Source organism: Lepidochelys kempii, chromosome 26, assembly GCF_965140265.1.
Source record: "Lepidochelys kempii isolate rLepKem1 chromosome 26, rLepKem1.hap2, whole genome shotgun sequence".
Classification (NCBI taxonomy): Eukaryota; Metazoa; Chordata; order Testudines; family Cheloniidae; genus Lepidochelys; species Lepidochelys kempii.
This window is the reverse complement of record NC_133281.1, coordinates 6,326,519-6,347,953: the sequence shown is the minus strand read 5'-3', so window position 1 is coordinate 6,347,953 and position 21,435 is coordinate 6,326,519. Positions and strand designations below refer to the sequence as shown.

General features: G+C 48.8%; 1 protein-coding gene across 1 annotated transcript in view; it reads left to right on the top strand.

Moving 5' to 3' along the window:
• Positions 1-21,221, top strand: part of PEBP4 (phosphatidylethanolamine binding protein 4) — a 202,839-nt gene extending 181,618 nt beyond the window's left edge. Inside the window, exon 7 of the mRNA XM_073325118.1 lies at positions 19,663-21,221. Within this exon, the coding sequence (XP_073181219.1) occupies positions 19,663-19,754 (92 nt within the window). The 3' untranslated portion in view covers positions 19,755-21,221. The remainder of the gene's footprint in view (positions 1-19,662) is intronic.
• The last annotated feature ends 214 nt before the right edge of the window (positions 21,222-21,435 follow it).

Here is a 21,435-nt window from a genome sequence, read left to right as displayed (position 1 = left end):
TGTTAGGCACCTAGGTGTCCCAGCTAGGGACCAGGATGCACTAGACACTGTACAAACGCAGAAGAAAAAGATGGGTGCTGCTCCCAATGAGTTTACATGGCATGAGCCTCTTCAGCCTCCTCGGGCCCTGGCTACAGGGGGGGAAGTTTACAAATCCTCCGCACCACGTGATGTGGGGGAAGGCATAAAAGCACCTAGATCGATCAGATCAGTAATTCTCGACCCTAGTAATACTGTAACTCTCTAGTTTCAACACGGCCTATGAGCGCACAGAAGTTCTTGATAACACGAAGGAGTGCACGAATGCACCTAGCATTCAGCATACAGTCTGTAGCTACACGTAATTGCAACATTCCCACCCAGTGGTCTCCTGTGGTTCAGGGGTGACTGGATCCAGTATTTTGGATCGGCCCTTAAAGACCCTGTGGCCAGCTGCAAAGTTCAAACCTTGACCCAGTTCTGAATTTTCCCAAATCTGAGGGCCAGATCTGCAACTGGTGTAAATCAAGGTAGCACTAATGAAGTCAGCAGGGCTACTCCAATGTACAGCAGTCATGGATCTGACCTTTGTGAGATAATTAGACTCTGGTGGGGTTGCTTCAGGGCCATCTTTATCCGTGGTAAATGCTACTGCTGTTCCTCATAGTATGAAAGTCTTTAATTTTGAACATTACATCAGAGGTGCTTATAAAAATAATGTTTTATCATGTTTTCAATAGAAACTATTACTGCAAAGCCAGAACAACAAGCATATTAAATGTAGAATCCATTGTGGAAAAAAATCAATTAATAGCATATCATTGACTAACGTATTTAACAAATGCCTATATTAACCAATATCTCATATCCTGGATTAAGCTATAAAGCAATAGGCAGGCACAGTAGTCTAAGAGAAAGCTAATTTATTAAAGCAAACAATTCAAAAATACCCAGTTGAGTTTGCCCATATCTAGCCAGCTTCTTAAATCCATCCCAAATATATACACTCATGGACAACAGGTTGACCTGGATATGAGTCTTTGCTTATAAACTCCCATGTTGTACCAGCAAGGAAGAATCCAGTTCTGTAAGTAGATTTACAGTGGATGGCTCTGATATGCTTCTCTATCTATCACCATACATACCCATCTATTTATCTGTCTTATATCATATCTTAAATGGCCCCATTCACCTTAGTATATAAATCCATGGAACACCCCAATCCATCTGAATGAAGGTTACTCTGAGACTTCGTTCTGATATATTAATATATCCAAAGTATTTTGGCTTAAACCATACTGGCAAACACATAGACATTTCTGTCACTAATACAGATGGGCTTAGGTCACAAAACTGAGAACCAGATCTAGGGTTTTCAGCCCTCTCAAAGTTTGGGTGGGTTGGGAAGGTTCATGTGTTGAGTTTAGGGCTTCGTCCACTGTAGAAAGAGTGATCAGCTATGAAATCTGGATTTGGACCAGGGCAAGTTTGGATGCAGGGTTTTGGTTCAGGCTCCACTGCTAGTCACTCCATGCACCAAACCTCTTCTAAAGGCCCGGCACAGTAGGAGTGGGAGTTATTTTGCATACCCCAGCCAGCACTGTCTTCAGGAGACAGAAGATGCAGATTTCAGAGTAGCAGCCGTGTTAGTCTGTATTTGCAAAAAGAAAAGGAGGACTTGTGGCACCTTAGAGACTAACAAATTTATTTGAGCATTCGCTTTCGTGAGCTACAGCTCACTTCATCGGATGCATACAGTGGAAAATATAGTGGGGAAGATTTTATATACACAGAGAACATGAAACAATGGGTGTTACCATACAGACTGCAAGAAGAGTGATCAGGAACGGTGAGCTATTCCCAGCAGGAGAGCGGGGGTGGGGAGGGGAACCTTTTGTAGTGATAATCAAGGTGGGCCATTTCCAGCAGTTGACAAGGACAGTAGGAGGGGAAATAAACAAGGGGAAATAGATTTACTTTGTGTAATGACACATCCACTCCCAGTCTTTATTCAAGCCTAAATTAATTGTTTCCAGTTTGCAAATTAATTCCAATTCAGCAGTCTCTCGTTGGAGTCTGTTTTTGAATTTTTTTTGTTGAAGAATTGCCACTTTTAGGTCTGTAATCGAGTGACCAAAGAGATTGAAGTGTTCTCCGACTGGTTTATGAATGTTATAATTCTTGACATCTGATTTGTGTCCATTTATTCTTTTACGTAGAGACTGTCCAGTTTGCCCAATGTACGTGGCAGAGGGGCATTGCTGGCACATGATGGCATATATCACATTGGTGGATGCGCAGGTGAATGAGCCTCTGATAGTGTGGCTGATGTGATTAGGCCCTATGATGGTGTCCCCTGAATAGATATGTGGACACAGTTGGCAACGGGCTTTGTTGCAAGGATAGGTTCCTGGGTTAGTGGTTCTGTTGTGTGGTATGTGGTTGCTGGTGAGTATTTGCTTCAGGTTGGGGGGCTGTCTGTAAGCAAGGGCTGGCCTGTCTCCCAAGATCTGTGAGAGTGATGGGTCGTCCTTCAGAATAGGTTGTAGATCCTTGATGATGCGTTGGAGAGGTTTTAGTTGGGGACTGAAGGTGACGGCTCGTGGCGTTCTGTTATTTTCTTTGTTGGGCCTGTCCTGTAGTAGGTGACTTCTGGGTACTCTTCTGGCTCTATCAATCTGTTTCTTCACTTCAGCAGGTGGATATTGTAGTTGTAAGAATGCTTGATGGAGATCTTGTAGGTATTTTTCTCTGTCTGAGGGGTTGGAGCAAATGCGGTTGTATCGTAGAGCTTGGCTGTAGACGATGGATCGTGTGGTGTGGTCTGGGTGAAAGCTGGAGGCATGTAGGTAGGAATAGCGGTCAGTAGGTTTCCGGTATAGGGTGGTGTTTATGTGACCATCGCTTATTAGTACCGTAGTGTCCAGGAAGTGGATCTCTTGTGTGGACTGGTCCAGGCTGAGGTTAATGGTGGGATGGAAATTGTTGAAATCATGGTGGAATTCCTCAAGGGCTTCTTTTCCATGGGTCCAGATGATGAAGATGTCATCAATGTAGCGCAAGTAGAGTAGGGGCATTAGGGGACGAGAGCTGAGGAAGCGTTGTTCTAAGTCAGCCATAAAAATGTTGGCATACTGTGGGGCCATGCGGGTACCCATAGCAGTGCCGCTGATTTGAAGGTATACATTGTCCCCAAATGTGAAATAGTTCTGGGTGAGGACAAAGTCACAAAGTTCAGCCACCAGGTTAGCCGTGACATTATCGGGGATAGTGTTCTTGACGGCTTGTAGTCCATCTTTGTGTGGAATGTTGGTGTAGAGGGCTTCTACATGCATAGAGGCCAGGATAGTGTTTTCAGGAAGATCGCCGATGGATTGTAGTTTCCTCAGGAAGTCAGTGGTGTCTCGAAGATAGCTGGGAGTGCTGGTAGCGTAGGGCCTGAGGAGGGAGACTACGTAGCCAGACAATCCTGCTGTCAGGGTGCCAATGCCTGAGATGATGGGGTGTCCAGGATTTCCAGTTTTATGGATCTTGGGTAGCAGACAGAATACCCCGGTCGGGGTTCTAGGGGTGTGTCTGTGTGGATTTGTTCTTATGCTTTTTCATGGAGTTTCTTGAACAAATGGTGTCGTTTCTTTTGGTAACCCTCAGTGGGATCAGAGGGTAATGGCTTGTAGAAAGTGGTGTTGGAGAGCTGCCTAGCAGCCTCTTGTTCATATTCCGACCTATTCATGATGATGATAGCAGAAGATGCAGAGAATCTTGGCAAGTAATTAAACATAGTAATCCTGGATCCTCTCTAATTAACAAAGAGGAAAGCTTGGGACCTGCACAGCCCCAGAATGATGTTCTGTGATTATGTGACAATTGATTTCTAATTATTCCATATGCAGATGATTTCTCTCCTTAATCCTGTCTCTTCCTAACTCCTCACACACTAGATCCAGCTATTAGCAACATTCACTAAATTCCCCCTCGATGGATCAGAGAACTTTATCTGAGTCATTCATCTTGAAGATAATTGGCCACTTACGCTGTAAAGACACTTCATTTCAACAAGTATTTTGTGGAGCATGCTCCACTTTGTAACACATGCAGGGTTCTACCATTCAATTACACGGTGGTGTGGCTGCACTACGGCAGGGTGGATCATGTAATATCATCTCGGGGCCGGAGGGCCTAAGCAGCAGCAATGACTTCGCCCTGGTGATGGGAAAGGTAAGTTGGGAGACCTAATCAAAGAGCTTTCTGCCACAGACAGCTGCTGATCAGATAAAAGGGCTGCGTGACTTCACTGGGAGTTGTAGGTGTTCCGCACCTCTGAAAATCAGTCTGCTTAAGTAGTTGACTTAACTGTGGATTTCGGTGCCTAATTTTTGGCAGCCGAGTTTGAAAATTTTGGCCTAAGGGCATGTCTACACGCCCCAAAACAAAAAACAAAACAAAAAAAACCCCACAGCAGTGAGTCTCAGAGCCTGGGTCAATTGACTCAGGCTTGTGCTGCGGGGCTAAATAGCAGAGTACGTGAAAACCTGGCAAGATGGGTGGGTCTCAGAGCCTGAGCTCCAGCTCACGCCAAACAGCTACACTGCTATTTTTAGCCCCGTAGCACAAGCCCCGCGAGCCTGAGTCAGTCGACCCATTCTCTGAGCTCCCCCTACTCCCTCAGTGCCGACGTACCTTTAGTGACTTGTCCAGGAGGACAGAACACTCCAACCTCTTAACTTGACATGAGGAAGTGACCCCGTAACAGAACCCAGGAGCCCTAGAACGCCCTGCCCTGTGTTCTATCTACTAGACAAGGCACCCGCTCTATAGCAGATGTCCCCTGGGACACAGAAAGCGCTCTACCCCTGAGGCGCTCACCATGTACGCAATAGTTAGAACATCACAATGTACCAAAAGATCAGTGGCTAATTCCGAGGCTCTGTAACTCACGTTTCAGATTACACTCCACTGGAACTCGATGCAAAATGTGTCACTCCTGGGTGCAAGATTTTTCACTTAAGCTACCTTTCATCCTACTGTTGCATGGTCTGTTGTCTGCTGGCTGTTAGAACTGCTTGGGCTGTGTCCAAAAGACCTGTAATATATTAGTATATCTTGTCACTGGACTCTCTGATACATTAGCATCTCAATTTGTCCAACAGCTATGCTGTGCTCTGTATTGCAACTGTCACAGTAGAGGGTCCGTTACTTAAATAGTTGGTGGAAGGTTATATTTAACCTCTTTCCTACTGACTCACATACCTTGTGTGTCCAACAGTTGCTGCTGGATCTAACAAGCACCCCTCAGGGGCCTGTCCATTTGAACCCCCATGGACAATTGTTAGTGGGGCAGAAGTCCTAAATGCATCCAAACAAAGGGCCAGATTCTGTCATGACAGGGGTTTTACACCAATGTAACCCCATTGACTTCAATGACATTAATACTGATTTACAGCACAGCATCAAATCCTCCGTTGTTTAATACTTTTTGCAAATCTTTTCCATCTCTTACACTGAAACCCAAAGTCAATAAGCGGAAAATTGCAAATATATGTTCTACAGCACATTAAACTTATATTAAAGCTCTGACGTCAGTTAACAGAAGCCAGGAAATGGAAATGGAAAGCTATTCTCCAGGGCTCAGACCACCCCACTCTTCCTAAGAATTGCCGGGTAAGAGCCACACCAGATCACCCATTGCTCTAATACTGAAGCCCACCAGGAGTTGTTAAGATCAGCCTTAGCTTTCAGTTTTCCATCTAGTCTTGCTTTAAACCAGATCCTCCTTGTCATTTTAATATAATATTTTTGTTGACTTAATAGAGCCCCATGTATCATATTGAATAAACATGAATTGCCAATATATTCCATCTGTTCATTGCTGTCAGAATTAGTAGAAGGATGGGATACTTAATCAAAGTGCCTTCTACTTGCAGACTGTTCATGATCAGATAGAAAGCTACATGCAGAGAACTGCTTGTAAGACTCATCAGTAAGATGAAGTAGATTGGTATCCACACTTTCTTTCATCCAGTTATGGAAGAAACGATGTGCAAATAGTTTCCATGATATCAGTATTCAAGGGAAACTGACAAACATACTGTAGAAAAACCCAAGGCCATCTAGGAATTCAGTACTGTCACTCCTGCCATGTGCTTAGCCACTCGCAAGTTCAGGACAACAAGGGGGATAAAAGTCAGAGCCTCTTGCACCAAAAGCGTACATCTCCTGCCACGTTAGCTAAATAAGAATCTTCATTAGTTGTTAGCAATATAGGATCTATGAAACACAGGGAAGCAGTTCTTGCTGCATCCAGTAGATGGCAATGGTACTTTTATCTAATTATCAAAGATATTTCCAAAGCACCTAGCATGCACTCAAATAGCAAAGTGGTAAGCACTGGATAGCCAGATAGATAATCTGCTTAGACCAGTGGTTCTCAACCAGGGGTACTCCTGGAGCTACGCAGAGGTCCTCTTGAGGATACATCAACTCATCTAGATATTTGCCTAGTTTTACAACAGGTTACAGAAAAAGGTCTAGCGAAGTCAGTACAAACTAAAATTTCATACAGACTCTGAGTTGTTTATATTGGCTCTATATACTAGACACTGAAATTTAAGTATAGTATTTATATTCCAATTGATTTATTTTATAATTATATGGTAACAATGAGAACGTCAGCATTTTTTCAGTTATAGTGAGCTGGGACACTTTTGTAGTTTTATGTCTAATTTTGTAAGCAAGTAGTTTTGAAGTGAGGTGAAACTTGTGGGTAGGCAAGACAAATCAGACTCCTGAAAAGGGTACAGTAGCCTGGAAAGGTTGAGAGCCACTGATGTAGATTATAGACTCTATGCAGCACAATCCATTAGAATACATATTTTAAATTCCTTATCCTTGTTACTAATAATCCCAGAGATCATTCATTTAGATCCTATTTTATTGATCCGACAAAGGGAAATACTTGAACTGTACAGTCAGGAGAAGAAAAGTCTCTCAGGTTGCAGCCAACACTGAGATGATACAAGAAAACACTGCTTTTAGGCATAAACAATTCTTTGACTTTTCATCTGTTTGGAACATAAAAAGAGAACCTAGCCATTGGCTTAAACAGCATGGCATGTGGATGAGCTCAGATTATTACAACTGAAGCACTTTAAAGCTCTAATGTATTAATCTATTAACGGCTTGTTTAGTTTTTGCAGTTGGGCTGATGGGAACAGTGAAACAGGGTTAGTCAGCTTCCTCTTCTGTTTCTATTAATTTTCACATCTCTGTGTACTAGCACAATACTGTTGGATCAGGGCTTCTAAATTGAAATTCCCTCCTAAAATGGGTCCACTGAAAATGAATGTAAAAGATCATGAAAACATTTCTCTTCCCATTAGCCATTGATAAAACTTTCACCTCCCCCACACACAGCCACCTTGCATCTTGAGCATAAAATAAGCAGGCAGTGCCCTTTTAATAAAACAGAGGCCTGACATCTTAATGGCAAGCCATTTGCTCCACATAGACCCAGAGGGGCTCAGACCTCCAGAAGAGGGCACTAAACTGCGACCTATGTATGTTTTTTCCTCCTTGTTCAGATCAATGGAAAATAGAAAGGAACAAAATTAAAATAGCAAAAGATAAAAGTAAAATAAATCCTATTGTTTCCCCTCCCTGGATGGGCAGTTAGAGAAGTTTACAGTTATACATAAGAATAGCAGCTACTGGCCAGAAGACAGATGCCAAGATAGCTGGCTGAGAAGTGGCCTAGATATATCCTCCAGTATGCAGGTAGGTAAGCAAATGGATCTGTCAGTCATGTGCCTGGCAACCCTTACTAATGATAATTTGCATGAGCATAGCACCATTCACGCAGAGATCAGAAAGCTCTTTACAAAGAGAAATTAAGTCTTGCAGCACAGTATCATGATCACCATTTCTCAGGTGGGGAAACTGAGGCACTGACAGAGTTACGTGACTTGCCAAGGTCACCCAGCAAGTTGGTGGCAGAGCTGGAGATAGACCCCAGAAGTCCTTTCAGTTTGTCCCTGGTCCCCCCACCATTAAACTCCACAACCTGCCTGGTGCCACAAACAGATTGGTCTGCTCCCTGAAGCTCTCATGACTGCCATCTCCTGGTGAGGCAACTGACCAGATCCCTTTGAGCTGCTGCCTTGCCAACAAAATCCCATGCATGAGGAGAGCATCCATCTCACATGCAGCCACAGGCTGGCGCGCAGTTGTGACAGACAAGTCACTGCACTCCCTGTCCCAACATGAAAGTTATCCTGGGTCGTTTAAATGCCTGGGCATGACTCCATCGATACAGGCTGTATGGACCCAATCCTCCTAAACAAATAAAGCCACCGTGTGGAAGGCTTCTCACAGCTTTAAAAATCCCAGCTTGGGGCCTCACACAGACTTCCATGTGCCAAATCTTGAGGAAGTGTAAAGCGGTGTAGCTTTGGCTCCAGTGAAGCTATGCCATAATACACTAGCTGAGGGATGATGCCCCATGTTTCTTACTGAAGATGGAAATACTGGGAGTTCACAGTCTAGGAGGTACATCAGGAATGTTGCTATGCGAAAGCCTTTCTCTCTCACTGGAAGCTCTCTCCAGCTTCACCCCGAGCTGAAAGGGTTACATCTATTTCATTTTCACTGATTAACGATAATGTTTGTGGTCTGTAAAATGTCAAACACACTCACCTAATCCACAACTTGGTCTGGCTTCGAACTGTTTATTTAATATCTTCTCTGATGTACAAATAGAGGGAAACTCCCTCTCTGCACTGGGGAATTTAGTGATCCAGTGAAACCAGTAAGCTGACAAGTAAACTCAGCCCCGGGACTGTGTTGCTAAAACCAGCGCTTGACTTCGAGGGTATCTGGTGCTGCTGCTTTCACTCTGTGTCACGATCACAACTCACCCAGGCATCTCCTTCAAAATGGCGGCTGGCACAGGAGGCCAGAAGCACAAGAGTCCAATTGCTGGGCTTATCGTACGTTTGTGTGCAGGCCTGTATGTATACACTAGGACCTCCCTTATTCACACAGCTAACTGGCAGGCAAGACGGAGCTGGATTGAGAGCCTGAATCTGGATTCAAACAGCCTCCTGTTCCTGGTGCGTTTGGCCCTGGAGCTGTAGTTCAGGCCCCACGCTAGAGCACCGTGCAGGTTGACAAGTGAGGTTGATGTTGAGTCTTTCATTATGCCACCACATGGGGCACTAGCAAGGAGCTCCCGGGTCATTTAGTCACAGAGTCTAAAAAATGACCCGAGAGCTCCTTGTATCTGCTATTACCTTCTGCTGAGCAATGGAGGAAAATCCTGGAGTTGAGTGGGTTTTATGGATTAGCAAACTGAGAATTTGCAAGCTCCCGCTGTGTTTTGTAAAATAAGGGAGAAGCCCACAGCTGCCGAAACGATTGCAGTTAACGAGGGGACAAAGTCTCAGTCCTTTACTCAGAGATTACTCAACCCTTACTCTTTAGGCAATACCTAAATACAACATGTTTGTACAGTGTGGCCCCTCTGTGGCTGGTCCACAGATGAGAGCTGCCTGCTATTGTTCCCAGGGCATGAGTGATTTAGTTCAAGTGGCAAGAATCTGTGCTTTGCTGCTTTTCGTCTGCATTCAAATCCCATTAACAGTTTCGGGGGGCGGGATGTAAGGTTCCTACACCATGTATGAGAAAGGGATTGCTGCATTTCAGCCTGTGAGGTTTTTTTGGATTATTTAATGGCTGGTGTGTGAGTTGTCCCTTTACAGGGGGAAACTCACCTGTTCTAATTCTATGTGTTAGGGAGGGGGTATAATATTCTCTCTGATCACAGAGGGTGTGTATCACAGCAGTGTGATCACTCAGGATTGCAGTGATTATCTGTGATGGGCCCTGTTTGCACTGGGAAGCCGTGTGAGGTTCTTACTGGAGGGGATATGTCTGGAGTGGTTTGCATTCGTCATATGTAATGTGAGTTGACATGATCAGCAGCTGAGAGGGAAGTAAATGGAAAATCTGGATTATTAGACAGCAGTTTGCTTGGTGGTGGGTGGATGGACACAGCCCCTTTGCTCTCTGTGTGGTGCATGCCATGGCTGAATTGTAGGACACAATGCTAGAAAGTGGTGAGTGGAAATAAGGTGTACATTTTTAATGATCAGAGAAGTTAACCATTTGATCAATTTACCGACGGTCGTGGTGGATTCTCCATTGCTGACAATTTTTAAATCACGATTGGATGCTTTTCTAAAGGACCTGCTCTAGGAATTATTTGGGCCAGGTCTCTGGCCTATTATAAGGCAAGTCAGACTAGATGATCACAGTGGATCCTTCTGGCCTTGGAATCTGTGAGTGCCATTAATGTCCAGGGAAGCTGAGGGTGTTCAACACCTTGTAGGATCAGCTCCCTTATTTTCCCAGAACCACATATTTCTTCTTCCTCGTCAGGCCTTTTATTCACACAGTGCTAGACCTCTAGGCCTCATAACTGCACTTACTCTGTTAGGGACGAATCATGCAAGGTGCTGCATGCCCTCGACGTCCGTGGTCAGGGTGTTGAGGGTGCTTTTAGTAGCGGGAATTCGGCACCCTGCCTAACCAGTTCCTTAGTAGACCATATTATGGGAGATGCTCTGTTTTGCGGCCTTCACCCACAATTTTAAGGAAGCTTGGGAGGGTGGTGATTCTAGGGATTTTCGGTGTTTTCTGACCTAGAAGGAATTCTTAGGCAGCTGTGTCCCTTATTGGTGAGTGTGTGCATCTATTGTGAGTGGGATTTTCACAAGCACTCCATGCTGGCTATGCCCTTTGCAGTCACTCCTAAAACATGAACAGATTCCCACTAGCGCACATGTGAAAAAACTCAGATTTTCACAAGTGTTCACCACGCTACCCCTTGGAGGAATTGCCCCAGAAGGGAACATTGCAGAGAAACAGCAGATGTGAGTACCCAGAGGGCAGCTTTCCCCCACGGGGCCCAGCGACCTGTCTCAGGTATGCTGTCAAAGCGCCATGCTCTTTGGGGGATATTTCTTTCGCCCAGTGCTAGATTCACATCGGGGCTGTGCCAGTGACTCACAGGACGACATTGTGCAAGGCACTCCTTGGGGCTCAGTTCCACCCACCTGGAAAATCAGGTAGACCCAGGACCTGGATGAGAAGCAGAGGCTACGTCCCAGCCAGGCCACTCTGGGATAAATAACTCCGCCACAGCACCTGCACCGGAGCACAGCCTCCTGTGGGTTAAAATTCCACAGGGGGACCCCGAGCTTTTGGTCTCTTGGCAAAGCCTCAGTAGAGAATAAAGACATTAAGGAGCTAGGCAGGTATAAAAGCTGCTTAATAACACTAATAATCATCATCTTAACTCTCCTGGGGCACCACGTGGCAGAGCTATGGTAGTGTCCCACCTCCCCCTAAGGCCTTGTCTACATGGCAGTCCAGACAGCATGAGTCTGAACTACGTCTAAACAGGGTGCTCTCGAGCAGAGCGCTGCCGACGCTGGGCCCAGTCCAGACCTGCTGAAGTCAACCAGAGTCTTTTGATTGACTTTGGATCTGGCCCCTGTGCAGGACAGATGGGAAAGAACCACATTACAAGCTGCTGTCTCAGCCTGTGCCCTAGACCCTCTTCTGGCAAACACAGAGTGCGAGCGTGGGGACAGCAGTCATGGCCTCCCCGGTTACCAGCTGGAGCTGTAAATTGGAAGCTGCCCTGACTGTACTGAATGACCGAAGGTTTCCCCCGGGCAGCGAGCGAGGAGACCTAGTTCATGTCTGGCAAGCAGCTTCTTGCCCAGACTGCCGAGCCCTCAAAAAGATGGGTCACCTCTGGACATGTTTCTAGGATGTAGTAGGAATAGTTTTGTGATTAAAGTACAGGCCAGGGGTTGTCCAGCACTCTGAGTCCCATTCCTGACTCTGCCTCCAACTCTTTCTGAGACCTTGGGTGAGTCATTTAACCTCTCTGCTTCAGTTTCCTGTCTGTAAAATGGAAGTAATGCCAACTGGGAAGAGGTGTTTTGAAGCCAAGTAATGAGCACTTTGAGCTCCGGGAATGGGAGGTGCTGTAAAAGCACTGAGTATCATAAGGAAGTCCAGGAGCCTTGCACAGAAACCCAGACAGTGCAGAGAACTGCAGCAAGACTTCAAGAGCAGACCACTCCTCAGCAACTCTAGTTCCATAGAAGGTGGAACAAGCCCACAAACTGCAGTTGCGGCCCCTAAATCTTACGGAGCTAGCCCTGATTCCTCCAAGCCTCCGGATTCAGTCCTCACAATTGTCCCAATCCCATCCCTCCAGCCAAAGGACAGCAGCCGCAGCAAAAGGGAAAGGAACAAAAATCCCTACAAGCCAGCTCCTTCAAAGAGCTGAGCAGCAAGCAGTGGAGTTCCTCAAAACCCTTCCAAAGTTTTCACCAAACTTCTCAGCTAACTTCCCAGTCGGAATTGCCACTCGGCAGATATTCCCTGCAAGTAATTGAACCGGTGCTGCAAATCCAGCACTTTTCAGCTGCTTTATCCAAAGTGTAGAAGTCTCTGGGTGTTATTTAATGGTAAAAAGGACTCCCGCCTACCTCTGCTGGGACATCATTAATCTTTGCAGAAAAGCATCAGGTCTCCTATCACTGAGAACGTACCCGGTGATGAGGCAGATAAATTACAGAACGCAAACTGCCCTCTGAGCTCTGCTGACATCAGGATGGAGTTTGATTCCCACTTCCTGCAATGGTGCCGGCGCATTGCACGTGAGACCTTCCATCAATGGCTAGAGAGAACTCACCTCCAGACCCTACGATCCAGGATTCGTAGTGGCTGGTTCCCCCCTGCCCAACTTACACCAGGTACGTCGCTGACTTCAGCAGAGTCAGTCCAGATTTACACCAGGATTCCATAAGAACAGAACCAGGCACATTCAGATTTTCAGGAGGCCAGTCAGCCTGTGAGCTGCTTGGTCCTTAAGAGCACATGGGAGACCTTATGTTCTGGTTGCAGCATCAGTCTGGAGCAAATAGAGAACAACTTGCTCTGCTCACTAGCTCCCCTAGTGGGCAGTGATGGATCAGGAACGGGATGGGCAGGAGTGGTGCTGTGAAAGTTCATTTAAAATAACCCAGTCCAGTGAGAGAAAGCACTGTCTAGCAGTTAGGTCAGTGAAGCAGGCATCTGGCCCAGCAGCCCCAATTCCCAGTTCTGCCAGTGTGAGCATGGGCAAGTTGCTTCCACTCCCTCGTGCCTCAGTTTCTCCATCTGTACAACGGGGATAATGGGGCTGTTGTGAGAGGGAGTGTTTGTGGAGTGTTCTCAGCTCCTCGGACTGCAGCAAGCACTCAGATAAGGGTGAAACCCTATGATATAATCCTCCAGGAAATGAGCTTGAAAATGGACCAAAGGAAGCATGAAACCTCTTACTGTTCTGGAGGGAAGGGGGTCATGGCCCTTTTGACCCCCCCACCCCCGATCCCAAGCTGTTCTCTCTCCTACCCTTGGCTGTTAATCAAGAGCTCTGGTGAATCACCAGCACCAAGCATTAGTGAATCAATTAGGCCATTTGGTGTCAGAGCAACAGAGTGGTTCAGGAACTGTCATATATTTGCAGAAAGAAATCACCCTGCGGGCTGAGGGGTGGAGGAGTGAGGCCGTTTCACTTGGCTCCCATTATCATATAATCTCTTCAGTTTAGCCAGCCAGCGTGGGGGTTAGCGGGGCAAGGCTGGGGCTGTTTTACTCTAGCTGCAGATAGTCTTGCTAGGCTCAAATATTTTAAAAATTCCAAACCAAACCCAAAAAACCATCCTGGAAAGTCCCATTCTGGACACTCCAGGGCTAGGGGTCACCTCAGGCATGGCAGGCAACTTGGCCCCTGGGATTAGGGGTGTGTGTGTGGAGGGGGAGTTCTTCAGCATGTGGGGCTGGGGGGACACATCATAGGCATCTGGGGTTAGGGGGTGTCTCAGGCATGCAGGGTTTGAGGGGCATCTTGGCCCCCTGAGGCTGGTGCTGTCTCGAACACCCACGACTGCGGTCATCCTAGGCACCGTGTGGGGTGAGGGTGTCTTGGGTAGCAAGGGTCAGGGAAATCCCAGGTTTGATTTCTGTTCTCAAAGCTATGATGTCAGCATGTGAGAGCCATTTGCAGACCCGGGCACACCTCTGCTTTCTGACCACTGAGATCTGTTACCCATCAGGCAGACAGTATGTGGTCAAAGAGCTGTTTCTCCAGACTTTTAGCCACTCAGCTCATTGCTGGGCAAGGTGGGATATACACGGTGCTTTCCCCAAGGACATGAGCCTCACAGGTAGGAAAAAGAAAAGGAGTACTTGTGGCACCTTAGAGACTAACAAATTTATTTGAGCATAAGCTTTCGTGAGCTACAGCTCACTTCATCGGATGCATTCAGTGGAAAATACAGTGGGGAGATTTATATACATAGAGTATTGTATCATAAAAAGATTTCCTTTTATCAGCTTTCAATTGGTTATATTACAGTGTCATTGAAAGTCCCTTTGCTGTAGTATTATGAGGAATGATAGGTAGGAGCCCCTGATTTACCTTCTCTACACCACTTATTACTTAGATTGCAAGGTCGCGGCAGCAGGCACCAGCTTCTTGTTCTGTGTTTGTACAATGCCTAGCACAGGGGGGTCCTGGTCCGTGACTGGGGCTCCTCGGTGCTGTCTCAGTACAAATAATTAATGGTCATAATAATATTTTGTTTGCCTCAATGATGATGATGTATTATTTGTACTGCAGGGGGGTCTAGAGGCCAGCCCGCCATTGTGCTTGGTGCTGTACAAACGTATCACAGAGACAATCCCTGCTCTGAAGAGCTTCCATGTCTCTTTTCATTTCTCTCCTCTCAAAACTAAACAGTGCCAGACTTTGCAATCTCTCTTCAGACAGAGCGGGCAGGAACTAACAGTGTCTTAGAGCCTGAGGCTAGCCATGTCGGACGGGGTGATTTTTTTACTGACATAGTTATAGTAGCCCAAGTCCTCGTGTAGATGCAGTTACACTGCTACAAAGGTAATTTATACCAGTATAGGTTCTTCCCCTTCCCATAGGGAAAAACTATTCTGGGATATACCACCTTTATCCAGATGTAACTGTGTACACGCTAGGCTGGTCTGCTTTAACGATGCCAGTGTAGTTAAAGCAGTACAACTTTCTAGTGTAGACAAGGCCTGAACTCCCCTCTGCCCCCTGGAGGGGGTCCCTGCGGGTCAGGAGCTAGGCAGATTGGTGGTAGAAGCTGGCGCTGATGCTGCCTGTGAGTAAACAGTCTCCGTGCCCTTCAATCCAGCCCCTTTTGCCCGCGCTACCCTCCTATGCACATACAGATAAAAGGAAAGCAAGGCCAGTGGGGATCTCGGCCGCAGCACATGGGAATGTCAGCGTGCAGCACAGCTTGTTCTCAGATTCACAGCCAGCCTCTTCTCTGCAGCACGTACGGACGTGCCAGGCTCCTAGGCCTCTGCAACAAGCCAAACACAGGATCGGTTCCCATTTACACACAGGCTCGCTTCCCCCAGAGAGAAGGCCCCATTGTGGGGCAGCACAGGGAAAGCTGACTGAACTAGCATTGCATGCAGTGTGCCCCTCTACGCCCCGTCAAGGCGGTGACCCACGCGTTCCGTGATCAACACTTCCTCAAGCCTCGCCTAAATCCGACGGTCTCATGGAAAAAAGAAGGCTCTGACAGTAGAACAGGGGCTTTTTTGCTCTTGCCCAGCTGCGGAACCGCAAAGCACTAAACTGCACGGTCCCTTCTCTAAGGCACTGACTCAACCGGAGTCGGTGGCCGCGTCTGAGTCCTCCTACCGCTTGTGGCAGGAAAGGGGAGGGGCCTGAGTCAGGATGCGTTTCCCCCCCCGCTCACTCGCTCTGGGCCGGAGCCATTGTCTGAGAGGCACACGATGAAGTAATACCACTTAGCTCAGCTGTTTTGCAAAAGCACCAGGGATGGGTGGCGTGAGATTTGAATTCAGCGAAGTGATGCCATCCTAACCCAGCGTCAGGGAGGTGCACAAGGGGGTCAGGGCTCCTAATAGACAGCAGGCTTCAGCTGGACCGAGGCCCAGCGCCATCTCGGTTTGTTGCAGTGATATTTTTTCATTGCTTTAATTCAGAGTATCTCAGTACCTGGGTCAGGGGTTGCCACATCAGGCACACGCATGCAACTCGATATGGCTGGCGTGTGCATTTCTGGCCTGTTGTCAGCAGAGGCGTCACGTTGTAGAGCAGGGTGAGGACGGTCCATCTTTGTGAAATGGATTTTGATCCCCTCGTTCACACTGAATAGCCCTTCGCTCCTCCAGCAGCTCCACCGACTGCAGGCCGGTGGAGCCAGCTGCTGTTCAGCACGAGGGAGGGGAAGCTCTGGCTGTGATGAGACGAGACCGGGAATACCGTGTCCATGCTCAGGCACCAAAGGAGGAGTCCAACGAGCGAGAGGGGGTGCAAAGGTGCACCATGAAGTGGGTGAAGGGGACTAAGGAATTGAGTTGTGAGAAAGGATTAAAAGAGCTAAGGGCCAGATCACAAGCCCAGCTCCACGGGTGCCACTCTAACTCCTCAGGGGAGTCGCTTCAGGCTGGGTCATGCCTAACACGAAATTCCCTGGAGAGAGGGTGGGAATTCTCCGGTGTAAATGGGAATGGGCTAAATTGGCAATGGAACAAGTGCTAATCTAAATTCTACAAGATTCTACCAGGGCATAATTCCATCCCTTAGGGGTGGGATATTTTTACCAACCTAGTTATGCCAGTAAAGGCCCTACTACTGACACAGTTATACTGGTATAAGGTGCTTTATACTGTAGAGTAAGCTTTGCTTTGCCAAACTGGATTAAGCTACACTCACATAAGCACCTTTCTACCAGTATAACTGTGCCCACACTAGGGGGGTTTGCCACTTTAACTGTAGTTACACAAGACGGAAGGAACTTGACCACCCCCACGTGAGGTAGGGCACTGCTTTTGTCCCCACTGTGCAGACAGAGAACTGAGTAGTTTAGTGACTTGCCCAAAGTCAGAGAGAAAATCTGTAGCAGAGCAGGGGAATCAAACCCAGGTTGCCAGAGTTGCAGGCGAGTGACCACTCTTCCTCCCCACAAGCCTACCTTTGCAGAACACCTCTCAGACAAGGGTGCTCCCCTAAGGGCAGGTGACATTGCCAGCCCTTGTTACACTCCTCAGAGTGTGGGCACCTGGGCACATCCCAAAGATGGGGACATCTGGCCTCCCATGTTTTGTCATTAGCTTCAGTGGGAGAAGAGTACCCGCTGGCCCAGCAAGGTGCCACTTTCTCCCCTAGCTTTGGCCTAGGAGACGCTCCCCGTGCTGAGATCCCTGCCCAACTCTCAGGCCCAGGGGGACAGGGAAGGCCATGTAACACGTCACACCCTGTTTAATACCCCTCCCAGCCTCTCTGAGTGCAGCTATAACATCAGCCACCCAGGAGGGTCAGAGGGAAGATGACTCCATCCTATTTCGGAGCCTACAGGGATGAATCTCTGCCCACTACAGGAGAGATCACGATGGGACCTGTATGTGTCTGTCTGGTGCCTCCTCCCCATATAGGAGTCTCCAGCAAGAGATAGGGAAATCCCTGCCACCTCTGCACTGTCCCCCGCCCTCCGGCCAGGGAGAAGGGCATCCCTGCCACCCGCGCCCAAGGGAAAAACGCACTCAGTCAGGCCAGGGGTGTCCCACCGCCCCCAGGCGTGGAAGGAATGCCCTCTCCCCACCCCCAGGCAGGGCGCTGTCAGTTCCTCCATGTACACACCGGTCAGCGTCGCATCCACAAGCTGCTGGTCACAGCCCTGCTGGGGCTGCGAGCGGTTTCACTTCTCGTTTCTGAGGAAAATCACTCCCGTCCTGATTCCTGTGTGAGCCAGGTCATTCCCTCTGGCCAGCCACGTTGACCCCGGCTTAGGGGGACAGGAGTCACTGCCTGCATCGGCCCCTGCTTGGCCCAGCCCAGGGCAATATGGCTTAGATTTTCCCAGAATGCACTGGGCAACCGGGCAGGTGCTTCACCTCCCCTGGGTCTATCTGGCAGAGATGGGGTCCAAGCCTATGTGTGGTGGGGAGATCAGAAAGGAAGGACCAAGAAGCTCTCAAAATACCCCAGAGGCTTTTCAGCCAAGATGCACAGTGTGCTGCGGGGGTTAATGGCACTGCCTGTTGAATGCAGCCCCCAGTCTCATTCAAGGGAATGGGGCCTGGGAAGCTCCCTCGTCCTCCCCAACAGGCTGCATCTCGGCTCAGTGGCTGGGGATTTCCACAGTATCTCGGGGTGGGCTTGTGGGAAGCCGTGGGAAGGTCTGCTCCAAAGGTCATCAGGAAGCAGAAGGGGGCGGGAGGGGGAGGAAGATGAAAGGAACAAACAGCATTTACAATAAACAAAACCCAAGAGTGACTGTAGCGGCCCGGAAAAATGCACGAGAGCATCAGACCTTTTCTGGCACAGGTTTGGAGCAGGGCTCAGGGAAGCTTTGGGGTCACCTAAGCATGCTGGTGTGTGCCACGGTCCGGGAGAGGCTGCGTCTCGCTGGCAGTCTCTCTCTCTCTGGCTCTGCCTCTCTCTCTCTCTCCTGACAGGATGTGGTCTGTGTCATGCAGGTCAGAAAAATAAACAGCAAATCTCTGTGCCCCACGTTAGAACAAGCCTGTCCTGGATCTCCCTGCGCAGCCGGCACAGAGGAGAATCACACCTGCTCTCTGCAGGCTGGCCTGCCCCATTTGGTGCTTGCAGCAGCTGACGCAGCCGCGGAATGCGTGTCAAATGCACTGAGCCAGATCCTCAGCTGGTGTAAACGGGCACCGCTCCATTGAAGTCCATGCTGAGGAGCTGTCTCTTCACGCCCAGGAGCTTTCCACAGTGTTACCCTAGCTGCGCACAAGGCTTGTCACCACTCAGCCCACACTGGTCCAGTGTGAATCCTCACCACGCTAGGGTGGACTGGAAACGCAGGAGGTGCAGTTCCTCCCCCCAGCACAATCCCATAGGTGCTCCAGCCCACCTTTCCGTGACCAGTCTGGACGACGGTCCCTTACACTCTATGTCCCGTGGGGCAGCGGTCTGGAAAGTCCCTTACCTTCATGCTCCGTGCCGGTCATTGTAGCAAGCATTCCCTCCTGTGAGATCAATGTGTGCCGGTGCAAACTACCAGCTCAGAGGAGCTGAAACAGAAATGACAAAGGTGAGGAGAGCTAGGGGCTAAGAAATGACTGGGCCTCTCTCCCCTCGAGCCTACCTCTCCAGGTCAGGGCTGGAGCAGCTGGAATTTGCACTGGCAGGCCAAGCACCCTGTGCCAGGCCCGTTCCGGGGCTGGACGGTGACCATTGATACCCAGGATTACGGTCGAGTGGGAAACTCATTAGTGGAGAGGAGGAAGAAAGGGGACAAGTGGAAACGCCGGCAGACAGAACAGTGACCAACTCAGGAGCTGCTTTGAGGCTTTCAGTGGGTGGCCCCAATAGCCAAGTGAGAGACTGTGGGCTCAGAGGGCCCGTTCTGCCCTTGGTTGATTGCCCTGGAGCTCCAGATGGCAGGCCCCAGTGCTGAATGTATGCCCAGCCCCATTACAAGCATGAACATCTCTCTCTTTCCGGTGCCTGCAGTTGAAACTGCTGGCCAGAACAGCCCTCAGAGCTTGACTTTCGCTCCCACCTTTTTGGTCTCTTTCCAGGTTCCTGGCCAATGGAGCATTTCATTGAGCAGTTTCGGCTCGGATCCCCCGTGGCTTCGACCCAGTTCCTCACTCAACATCACAGTGACTAGAGGCAGCATCACCATCTGAGGCCAGCCCCAGAGCTTCCCCTCGGAAGAGTGTCGCTTCTCTTGGCTTTGAGTTGTTTGCATTTCCCTGTCGAATCGTGAGGCTCTGAAAAATGTCACACTCAGCCTCTGCCCTCTAGAAAGTGAATTCTACGAATGCTTATACCCATTCCGTTATTTCCTCATCTCCTTCCATTCAGTACCCCAGTCACTGCTGGGGCCAGCCCGGTGCCCTGCACTGGAGCAAGTCATATTTCCTCCACGATTCACAGTGCTCAGCTTTTGACCCTGGTGCCCCACCAATGCCACCATAGAGGTGCAAACACGCCCCCTTCACCTGAGTGCACTGCAGCTAGAACCCTGCTGGTTTGTCGAGGCCCTTTGTGATGGGCTTTATCTAGCAGCGTGCGGGCAGTCTGCAGAGGTGAAGTGGTATTTTGCACTTCCTGAAGCTGTCTTGGAGCCTGAGTTATCCCTCCAGTGATGCAGGTGCCAGCACAGGGCCCTGAGGAAGCAGCTTTCACCTTTCCTATTCAGGGGCTGCAGGGGCCAGTGCAACTTTGGGCTCGAGGGTATTGCCTGGGAGTTATGCCTGCCCTCTGGCCCCTTTGCACCAGCCTTGCCTTTGACATGCTAAGACTGTCCTCGCCCATATAGCTAGAAACCCACCCTTACCCCAAAAACCCAGCTGGGATTTTCTCAGCTAGGGTATGTCCCTCTGGTTTCAGCCTGGTGTAAAGTTTCACAGCTGGCTTGCACAGCAGCAGCCACCAAAGCCGCCATTCTCGCGGTGCCGCGGGTATTAGAGAGAGATGCTGAGTCTCTTGAAAAGACCAGTGGCCTCCAGTCTGGCCTCAGCGTGGCGGTGAGCAGAGAGAGGGTCATCAGTTTGGAGAGCCTGATTCTGGTCTCACTTGCAGCCATCTAAAGCAGGAGAGGACCCAGTCAAACCAATGGAATTACACCAGTGTGAGTGAGAGCAGGATCGAGCATAGACACACACACACCCCCCCCCCCCCCCGGGCTGTAGCAGGAGCCTTTCCAACGGCTGTCCTGAAGACGGGCCTTCGCAGTGACCATCCAGGTTTAACCGTTCCTCAAGTCCCATGCTCTGTGGTCACCCTCCATTTCCCCAAGCAAGCGTAGTGAACTCGGCACAGCTGTGTACCAGATGTTGTGTCTAGTACTGAAGTGACAAAGAAACGGTCAGAGCTGGGTCCCTCTGGCTCTGTCACTGACAGGCTCTAAGCTGTGTGGTTTGGGAATCCCACTGGGACAGAGTAGCCGGATCCGGCCCTCCAACTTGTCTCTTCCTTTCTGGCCTAGGCTCAGTGTAGCATTTCCTGCCTCTGTGTGTGGGAGTGGGGTTTTGTTTGGTTTTGTTTTGTCTGTGCTTTTTTTTTTCTTTAATACCTGTTCCTTATTGCAGCAATCAGAATAAAACGTGCCACTGAACATCGTTCGCGTTAACATTTACCCTGTGGGGTCTCTTTCCCACGGGATCCGCCTGTGCATTTCTAAAGCAGCCAGCACTCTAGTATTGAGGCACCAATACAGGCCCAGCACTCAGTTGTGTCAGAGGGAGTGTGATCTAGTGGTTGGAGCTGTGGGTAGGAATTGGCTGTCCTGGGTTCTATTCCTAGCTCGAAGAGGGAGTGTGATGTAGTGATTAGAGGTGGAGATA